Below are 10,701 nucleotides of genomic sequence, written 5' to 3'. Positions count from 1 at the left end.
TTTATTGTAATCCGTAGCGGGTCCAGAAAATCTTTGGGAACCAGTGGACTAAAGGATTTGGGCAGTTTAGTCAGAAGAGACAAAACAGTGAAAATCATGTTGGTCGTTTAATAACGTCCGTTTAAACTAAATATTCAATTTGAAAAGCTTTGGGCCGTGTAACTTTACAGAACCACGGGTTCTGAGCTGTACAGCTTTAGTCAAAGGAAGTTGAAACAAACAAACAGGAAGTACTGACGGACCCACTTCCTGTGCTGCTGCTAAAGCAGTTCTGGAGAGACTGAGTCGGATCCGAGAAGAACCGAAACCCAGAACCGGATTGACAGGTTAGCTCGAGTTCCAACTGGAGGAACCCAGCTCAGTTTCTACAAGTGGAAGAACCAGAACCAGAACATCAGATTTATTGAAAATCTTTATTAACAGCAGAAAAACATTCAGCCTCACGTCGTCATCAGCTGAGGAACAGAACCAGAACCCAGAGACATCACAGAACCAGAACCCAGAGACGTCACACCAACACACCTGGTGGCAGGTGAACAGTCGGATTGCTCGGTACCAGATTAACAAGAATACTGTGGAGGTGAGAGGTCCAGAACCAGCAGCAGGTCCAGAACCTGAGCAGAACCTGGGCTAATTTACAGCAAACTGAAGCCCCTGGAAGCTGCAGGTGGTTCTGCGGTTCATCTCAGGCAGTTTGTCCTGATCCGAGTTCTTCTGGTCGTCCATCTGCTGGACTTTCTGGATCAGAACCAACGAGGCAGCAGGTAAGTCCAAGTCTGGTGTGAAGAGCAAACAGATCAGTTCTGGTTCTGGTTCTGATCCGCAGACTGAGCTGCTGTTGCTGCGCTGAAGGTTCATTTGCAAACAGATGAGGAGATAAACGCTGGAGCAGCAGAAAGTCCGGAGGTCAGGAGGTCAGCGCGAGGTCAGACTCTGTCTCCCGTCTTGCTGGGCTGCAGACCCAGAGCCTGGACCGCCTCCAGGTCCAATCCGCCCTTCAGGGTTCTCCGCACTGCAGCACATAGAGAAAACGGGTCAGAACTCAGAAACACCGTTCTCATCCCCATCACATGAATAACAAACTCAACAGGTCAGAGGTCATTTCAGCTGCTGGACTTCATGAATCCTCAGCTGGAGGAGAAACACCTGCGGACCAGAACGCAACACCAGAACCGGGGAGAGGTTCTGGTGGCCGTTACTTGTTCTGCTGCAGCGTTTTGACGCTGATGCTAATCCGCTCAGCTGGGATTTAGTCAGGAAGTGAAAACAGGGCTGAGGAGCCGATCCGATACCGGCTGTTTGGGAAACAGAGCTGCTGTTTGGTTTCAAACAGAACCAGAACCGGACTGACCCAAAGGAAGGTTGCAGCGCTGTGTTAGACATCCCGTCGCTATGCCAACGAGCTTTATCGCGCAGCATGTTGGTGTAGCACTTAGCATTAGCTCCAGCTAATCATAGAAAGGAAGTGATTTTGTCGGGCCTCAGAAGAACCTCAGAGAACCCGGGAACATCTGGACTCACTGGATTTCCTGTTGAGTCGGGACCGTTTGCGGGTCTTTGGGCTGGTGGTTCTGTTTGACGGGTTCTGGGTCACGGACTTCACCAGTCGATCCATGATGTCATCGTTGGCGTCGTCTTGAGAGCTGGTCCCGTCGTCCCTAGCAGCGGTCGGAGTGGATGGGCTCACCGAGCAGTTACCTAGGCAACAGAACATTAACTGGTTCTGACCGGACTCGAACCAGACCCAGAACCAAAACCAGACCAGGCTTCTGTGGTTCTTACTGCGGACGGCTCTGGAGCGGCGCAGGCCTGCAGGATGAATGGTGACTGGGTGCGGGCTGCTGCAGCTGCTGGTCAGCAGGCTCGTCATGGTTTCATGGTCCTCCTCCTGATCAGAGCCCGGATCTGTTGCCATGGAGACGGGCGAGATGCTGTCCTGAACAGGAACACCCGAAAACTTTTCCGTCTGAGGGAAAAAAGACGAGATAAGCTCTGAAACATCGTCTGCCTGAAACCATCAGAGGTCAAACCCAGGAAGTTCAGACGGTTTTTATAAAAAATAAACATTGACTAGTGGATAACTCTTCATTAAACTGTTGTCAGATCATAATATAAGACGTAATTCTCAAAGATCAATAAACTTTCATTTCTAATCAAGATTTTGTCAAATTTTAGCCAGTATTGAAATCTTTTTTTCTGCATCTCTGCTTTCAGGTATTTCTGTGCAGCAGCGCCCCCTGCTGTATCTCCACTGCAGGAGCAGGAACAGAGCAGAACCGCCTCCTGACCTCTGACCTCTGAGCGTTACCTCGGTGATCAGCCTGCCCCGGGTCTTGTTCCGCTCCCTCTTGAGTGTGCGTTTGCGTCTGATGGTGAGGACGCGCTCGCGGGTGGTGCGGTACTCCAGAGCGAACTCGCTGATGATGCGGCAGAAGCTGGTGACCTTCACGTCTCGGACGGAGAAGGACGGCTGACCCAGGAACAGCAGGAAGGAGTGGAACCTGCAGGGGACACGTCAATCCACACCAGTCCACGCCGTCTCCAGGGACGGACGGGTCGGGGCTGCGCTCCCTACCTGTTGATGACCCTCCTGTTGACGACCTTCAGGATCTTGATCCTCTGGGTGCAGTCCCTCAGGAACTCCGTCATCTTGTTCTTCAGCACCGCCTTGCTCTCATGCTTGGCCACCAGCTTCAGGTTCTCCCATGATGCCTTGCAGCGCCTCTCCAGCTGGACCAGGTTCTCCGCCAGCAGGTCAAAGTCCACCTGGAGCAAAACAGGAGACACGAGGACGAGCTGCGACATCATAACGACATCATAACGAGCTGCGACATCATAACGACATCATAACGAGCTGCGACATCATAACGAGCTGCGACATCATAATGACATCATAACGAGCTGCGACATCGTAATGACATCATAACAAGCTGCGACATCATAACGAGCTGCGACATCATAACAAGCTGCGACATCATAACGACATCATAACGAGCTGCGACATTATAACAAGCTGCGACATTATAATGACATCATAACGAGCTGCGACATCATAATGACATCATAACGAGCTGCGACATCGTAATGACATCATAACAAGCTGCGACATCATAACGAGCTGCGACATCATAACAAGCTGCGACATCATAACGACATCATAACGAGCTGCGACATTATAACAAGCTGCGACATTGTAATGACATCATAACGAGCTGCGACATCATAACGAGCTGCGACATCATAACGACATCATAACGGGCTGCGACATCATAATGACATCATAACGAGCTACAACATCATAACGACATCATAACGAGCTGCGACATTGTAATGACATCATAACGAGCTGCGACATCATAACGAGCTGCGACATCATAACTACATCATAACGAGCTGCGACATCATAATGAGCTGCGACATCATAATGAGCTGCGACATCATAATGACATCATAACAAGCTGCGACATCATAACGAGCTGCGACATCATAACAAGCTGCGACATCATAACGAGCTGCGACATCATAACGAGATCATAACGAGCTGCAACATTATAACAAGCTGCGACATTGTAATGACATCATAACGAGCTGCGACATCATAACAAGCTGCGACATCATAACGAGCTGCGACATCATAACGGGCTGCGACATCATAATGACATCATAACGAGCTACAACATCATAACGACATCATAACGAGCTGCGACATTGTAATGACATCATAACGAGCTACAACATCATAACGAGCTGCGACATCATAACAAGCTGCGACATCATAACGAGCTGCGACATCATAACGACATCATAACGAGCTGCGACATTGTAATGACATCATAACGAGCTGCGACATCATAACAAGCTGCGACATCATAACGAGCTGCGACATCATAACGACATCATAACGGGCTGCGACATCATAACGACATCATAACGGGCTGCGACATCATAATGACATCATAACGAGCTACAACATCATAACGACATCATAACGAGCTGCGACATTGTAATGACATCATAACGAGCTACAACATCATAACGACATCATAACGAGCTGCGACATCATAACAAGCTGCGACATCATAACGAGCTGCGACATCATAACGACATCATAACGGGCTGCGACATCATAATGACATCATAACGAGCTGCGACATTGTAATGACATCATAACGAGCTGCGACATCATAACGAGCTGCGACATCATAACGACATCATAACGGGCTGCGACATCATAATGACATCATAACGAGCTACAACATCATAACGACATCATAACGAGCTGCGACATTGTAATGAGCTGCGACATCATAATGACATCATAACAAGCTGCGACATCATAACGAGCTGCGACATCATAACAAGCTGCGACATCATAATGAGCTGCGACATCATAACGAGATCATAACGAGCTGCAACATTATAACAAGCTGCGACATTGTAATGACATCATAACGAGCTGCGACATCATAACAAGCTGCGACATCATAACGAGCTGCGACATCATAACGGGCTGCGACATCATAATGACATCATAACGAGCTACAACATCATAACGACATCATAACGAGCTGCGACATTGTAATGACATCATAACGAGCTACAACATCATAACGAGCTGCGACATCATAACAAGCTGCGACATCATAACGAGCTGCGACATAATAACGACATCATAACGGGCTGCGACATCATAACGACATCATAACGGGCTGCGACATCATAATGACATCATAACGAGCTGCGACATTGTAATGACATCATAACGAGCTGCGACATTGTAATGACATCATAACGAGCTGCGACATCATAACGAGCTGCGACATCATAACGACATCATAACGGGCTGCGACATCATAATGACATCATAACGAGCTACAACATCATAACGACATCATAACGAGCTGCGACATTGTAATGACATCATAACGAGCTGCGACATCATAATGAGCTGCGACATCATAATGACATCATAACAAGCTGCGACATCATAACGAGCTGCGACATCATAACAAGCTGCGACATCATAATGAGCTGCGACATCATAACGAGATCATAACGAGCTGCAACATTATAACAAGCTGCGACATTGTAATGACATCATAACGAGCTGCGACATCATAACAAGCTGCGACATCATAACGAGCTGCGACATCATAACGGGCTGCGACATCATAATGACATCATAACGAGCTACAACATCATAACGACATCATAACGAGCTGCGACATTGTAATGACATCATAACGAGCTACAACATCATAACGAGCTGCGACATCATAACAAGCTGCGACATCATAACGAGCTGCGACATCATAACGACATCATAACGGGCTGCGACATCATAACGACATCATAACGAGCTGCGACATTGTAATGACATCATAACGAGCTACAACATCATAACAACATCATAACGAGCTGCGACATTGTAATGACATCATAACGAGCTGCGACATCATAACGAGCTGCGACATCATAACGACATCATAACGAGCTGCGACATCATAACGAGCTGCGACATCATAACGACATCATAACGGGCTGCGACATCATAACGACATCATAACGGGCTGCGACATCATAATGACATCATAACGAGCTGCGACATTGTAATGACATCATAACGAGCTGCGACATCATAACGAGCTGCGACATCATAACGACATCATAACGAGCTGCGACATCATAACGACATCATAACGAGCTGCGACATCATAACGACATCATAACGAGCTGCGACATCATAACGAGCTGCGACATCATAACGAGCTGCGACATTATAACGAGCTGCGACATTGTAATGACATCATAACGAGCTGTGGTGTGAATGGATGACAAAAGGTGAAGACAAGGACAGAGGGACAGGTGAAGCGTACCTTGGCGGAGCGGGTGATGGCGGGGATCTCGGAGTACACGTCAGAGGATTGTGGGTAATTGTCCTCCAGCAGGGTGCAGGTGTGGTGCAGCAGCGAGTGGCGGTGGACGGTGTCCTTCACCTCCACCACCTTCTCCAGGTAACTCAGCTCAAAGCCTTTGGCCTGGAACAGAGAAGAGCCACACTGGTGAGACTGGGAGCAACTGAGAGCAACTGGGATGTTTCTGGAATGTTTCTCACATTGGAGCTGTTGAGGAAGTTGCCGATGGCGAGTAGCGTGGCGAGGATCCTCCTGAACGTCTGATTGGACGCCAGCTGCTCCATGCCCAGCTTCAGGTCGAACAGAGGCTCCGCGATTTCCTGCAGGGGCGACAGCGCGTCAGCGGGCAGGCTGAACCAGAGCCGGAACCGGAGCCGTGCGCTCACCTTTTCCAGAACCTCATAGTTGAGCTTGAAGGCCCAGAGCTGCAGGCGGGGGTTCAGGGCGCTGATGGAGGCCAGGGTGAGCAGGAACTGCTCTGCGGTTCCCAGCGGCAGGTCGGGGTTCAACAGCTGGGCCTCCTGGATCTTCTGCTTCTCCTCCTCGGTCGGGATCATCGTCAGGATCTTCTGCTCACAACAGAGAGCCCATGAGGTCCGGACCGGCCCAAACGGGTCAGAGGACCGGTCCGGCAGCGCTGCGTACCTCCACCCCCTCCTTGCTGATGGCGTACTCATCGAAGCTCAGGATGGCGTTCTTGATGACGTGGACGGCAGGAAGAACGGTCAGGCCGATGTTGATGGCGTTGCTCCGCTTTGGGTCCAGAACCAGAGACTTCTTGGGTTCTGGTCCCTTCTGCAGGGGACATGATAGAGACACAATAGAGACAGTTTGGAAGCCTGACTGTTCTGTCCTGAGGTGGAGTTAGCTGGTTACCTTGGCGACTGGCAGTTCCTTGGACTTGGACTCGAACAGAGTCTCCAGGCGCGCCGTGTCCACCTCCACCTTGTCCAGCGACGCCCACACCGTCCCGCGGCCGAAGCGACAGTTCTGTTGGCTCTCCGCCTGCTTCAACTCCTTCCAGAACAGCTTCACCGTCTTCTTCTTCTTCGTCAGGCCCGACGGCCCGCCGGTCAGAGGGGGCGGAGCCGGGGGCACGCCACCTGGAGGGGGAGGAGGTGGAGGAGGGGAACCCAGGATGGGGGGCGGAGGAGGAGGCGGAGGAGGTGGAGGAGCGGCGCCTCCTGGTGGCGGTGGCGGAGGAGGAGGGATGCCTGAGAAATGGGAGGAAGAGGAGGAGTTGGTGCCCATGTCCAGGACGTCGATGTCTTCGTCCTCCAGCAGGTCGGAGAAGTCCAGATCTTTGATCTTCAGGTCGGCGCCGCTGGGCTGCAGCTGATCCCAGGCATCCGCCGGACCCACAGAGTTTATGGACTCCAGGCGCCGCACCGCAGGCTCCGCCCTCTCGCCGCTCTGCTGCCGGACCAAACGGTTCTGATGGGAGACCAACACACGGTCAGCAAGGTGCTACTCTGATCGGACTTCAGTAACCTGTTTCCATTTCAAATCCAGAGATCAGATTACAGTTACTCTTCCAAATCGTTACTATTTTCTTGTGTAATTAATTTGGTTTCCTCTGTGCGTCTTGAGGAGCGACCGCCGTTCTGGTTCAGAACCAGGAACCAGGGAGGAGACGCGCATTTTGTTGCTGGAAAAACAGGAATTATTCTGTCATCAAGTCTGATTATTATACTGTCAAAAGAAAGGGGTGGATTGGCTCTACCACACCTAGAGGACTATCTATGTATGTATGGATGGATGGCTGGTTAGTTGGTTGGTTGGCTGGTTGATTGGTTAGTTGGTTGGTTGGCTGGTTGATTGGTTGGTTGGCTGGTTGGTTAGTTAGTTGGCTAGTTGGTTGGTTGGTTGGCTGGTTGGTCGGTTAGTTGGCTGGTTGGTTAGTTAGTTGGCTGGTTGATTGGTTGGTTAGTTGGCTGGTTGGTAAGTTAGTTAGTTTGTTGGTTGGTTAGTTGGCTGGTTGGTAGGTTAGTTAGTTGGTTGGTTAGTTAACTGGTTTGTTAGTTAGTTGGCTGGTTGGTAGGTTAGTTAGTTGGTTGGTTAGTTGGCTGGTTGGTAGGTTAGTTAGTTGGTTGGTTGGTTATTTAACTGGTAGGTTAGTTGGTTGACTGGTTGGTTAGTTGGCTGATTGGTTGGTTAGTTGGCTGGTTAGCTGGTTGGTTGGCTGGTTAGTTGGCTGGTTGGTTGGTTGGTTAGTTGACTGGTTAGTTGGTTAGTCAGTTGGCTGGGAGGTTGGTTGGTTGGTGTGACCCGACATGTGAGGCTACATGGAAGGAGATAGACCCTCTACAATCCTGGCTCACAGATCCATTTCTTATTAAAAAACATATAGATTCTGACCTGCTACCCTTTTGGATGAAAGTACCGTTGGACATATGGCATAAAATATTAAAGCAAGTAAAGACTGAAAGAAGTGCTCTAATTTTAAGATGGTCTCCTTATGATGGAGATTTAAACAGTGGTCACTAAAAGGTAACAAGTTACTGGAAGATTACAAAGAATAATGAATTAAAATTATTTAAACAACTTCAAGATAACTATAACCTGGAAAAATGTGACTGTTTTAGATACTTCCAGCTAAGACACCTTTACAATAACAGTATAAAATCATTGGAGGACGAGACATTTATACTTAAAATCCTATTAGATTGGAGCAACAGAAGACCTCCCAAAAAAACCAGATCCAAACTAAACTCATGTCTACAAACGGAGAGGAAATGTAATACAACATATATTAAGGTTAAATGGGAAAAAGAAGCCAAAATAACAATAATTGATGATGTTTGGTTAAATAAATAAATAAGCTCTGGCCTGTGGAGGGATTTTTCCTGGAAATGCCTGATGCGTTTTGTTGTTACAGCCAACATTAAAAGTAAACATTGTAATGATACTGAAAAGGCAAAATGTTGGAGGAACTGTGGGAATGTGTCTGCAGAACATTTTTATATCTTTTGGGAATGTTTTAAGATCGCCCCCTATTGGTCAGAAGTGATCAAAGAAATCAATACTAAAATGGATTTAAATTTAAAATAATGTTCCGGCTGGAACACGGTGATTTAAATGAGTAATTTACCTCAGGAACTGGAGAAGTCTGATAGATATCTCTTACTAATATTATTAGCGGGTTTAATGAAAGCTGTAACTCGCCGGTGGCTGGATGTGGAACCACCGTCATGTTTGGACTGGAAGGACATGAGTGAGGAAATTCACCCAATGGAGAGACTGACTTTTTCATTAAGACTCTTATAAATACAATAAATTCTGGAAGAAATGGATCACTGATCGGAGCTTGACACCAACTGTATAATTAATGTATTTACCTATTTCATTATTTTTGTTGATTATTACTCAACTGTTCCCGTCAAACTAGTTGCTCTGTCATTTTTGTTAGATGGGGGTCCAACTGTTCAATGTATGTATGTGTATCTATAAAACTGCTAGAATAACTAAAATAAAGTTTTTTTAAAAGTCTGATTGCTATTGGCTTGTTTTATCAAAAGTCACTTGCAAATTTAACGAGTCGTGGTTTGCACTTTTCTGGGCTTGTTTTTGAACGAGGGTGATTTAAACAAATATTTTAGTAATCGAGTAATCTACCGATTATTCTTACGATTAATTGAGTAATGGGATAAAAAATGATAAAATATTGGTAATTCTGCCATAACACCAGAGTTACTATCGGATATCAACATCAGTCCAATTTTTCATGTTTAGCTTCCCTAACAGAAACTTTCCTGTAGTTTAGAAAACCAACCTGTAACAATAACAGCTCACTTTCTAAGTTAAGAAAAGTTCTACAAAGATCTGAAATTATATTCAGTTTCATAATAAAGAGGCTCACAGATACGCTTCTAAAAAATATCTAGACTCCAGCTTTTAGTTTCTGTCTTCACCTCCAGTCAGTTTAATAGATGAACTTTGACCTTGCCCCATAACCTGACCAGCTCTGGGTTTGAGAAAACGGGAAATGTGGCCTGGAGTTTGGGGGGCGGGCGACCGAACGAACCAAGTAAGATGGGAGGAACTAGACCAGGGGACGAAGGTAAGAACTGGGGGATCGATACGGGATATTTATGACACCTTCGTTCGTCACGGTCAGAAACTCACCGACCAGCCATGAACCGCCACCAGGCTCTCCGCCACCCGTTTGTTCACACCGGGATGATATCGATTCATTGCGCGGTTCGTCGTCGCCGTAACCATCGGCTGCTCGGCCGCCCGCCGTGTTCAGTCCATCAGCTCACCTGTGTAAATACCTGCAGCTCTTCCCGCCGTTCGCTCTGAACCAGCAGCTCCGGAGGAGAAAGGCTGCCGTACTCCAGGCATGGCGCCAGTCATTTTAAGGACGCTTATTGGTCCCCGAAAACCATGAAAACCCGGAAGTTATCATCAATCAATAAAATCCCCACGGGCCGAACTTGAACATTGGACGTTATGCTGCTAACACTTAGCTTTGGTCGACGACTCAGAGGAGGAAGTCAGAGCTCCGCGCAACGCAAATAATGTTCCGGCTGGAACACGGTGGCTAAATGCTAAAACATTATTAACGAGGCAGGTACATTTTCCTTGAGGAATTTTAATAATGGAGGTACTCGAGTCGTTCCAGGAATCGTTTCAGCCCTATTTTGAACATGAAGCTGTTCGTCTGGAAATAAGCAGAGACACAATAAACTCCAGATGTTGACCTACATACAGACAGTTTCTCTCCCTGTCCATAATTTCCCAGACGATCTGACCAAATGTGTCTTTGTTCATATTTAAAATCTTA

At 47.5% G+C, this 10,701-nt stretch overlaps 1 protein-coding gene across 6 annotated transcripts in view; it reads right to left on the bottom strand.

The window, feature by feature from the left end:
- Positions 1-394: 394 nt before the first annotated feature.
- The window catches only part of fhod1 (formin homology 2 domain containing 1), a 29,360-nt gene continuing 19,053 nt past the window's right edge, over positions 395-10,701 (bottom strand). For all 6 annotated transcript variants that reach the window (XM_044103265.1, XM_044103276.1, XM_044103286.1 and 3 more), the window contains 10 exons: positions 6,792-7,349; positions 6,561-6,710; positions 6,302-6,484; positions 6,116-6,235; positions 5,877-6,038; positions 2,576-2,766; positions 2,309-2,501; positions 1,783-1,966; positions 1,522-1,698; positions 395-1,012 (listed from right to left, as the gene is read on the bottom strand). In XM_044103265.1, the coding sequence (XP_043959200.1) occupies positions 927-1,012; positions 1,522-1,698; positions 1,783-1,966; positions 2,309-2,501; positions 2,576-2,766; positions 5,877-6,038; positions 6,116-6,235; positions 6,302-6,484; positions 6,561-6,710; positions 6,792-7,349 (2,004 nt within the window). In that variant the 3' untranslated portion in view covers positions 395-926. The remainder of the gene's footprint in view (positions 1,013-1,521; positions 1,699-1,782; positions 1,967-2,308; positions 2,502-2,575; positions 2,767-5,876; positions 6,039-6,115; positions 6,236-6,301; positions 6,485-6,560; positions 6,711-6,791; positions 7,350-10,701) is intronic.

The sequence above is a fragment of the Gambusia affinis genome, linkage group LG02 (assembly GCF_019740435.1).
Source record: "Gambusia affinis linkage group LG02, SWU_Gaff_1.0, whole genome shotgun sequence".
NCBI classification, from domain to species: Eukaryota; Metazoa; Chordata; class Actinopteri; order Cyprinodontiformes; family Poeciliidae; genus Gambusia; species Gambusia affinis.
This window is presented reverse-complemented; position numbering and strand designations above follow the sequence as displayed.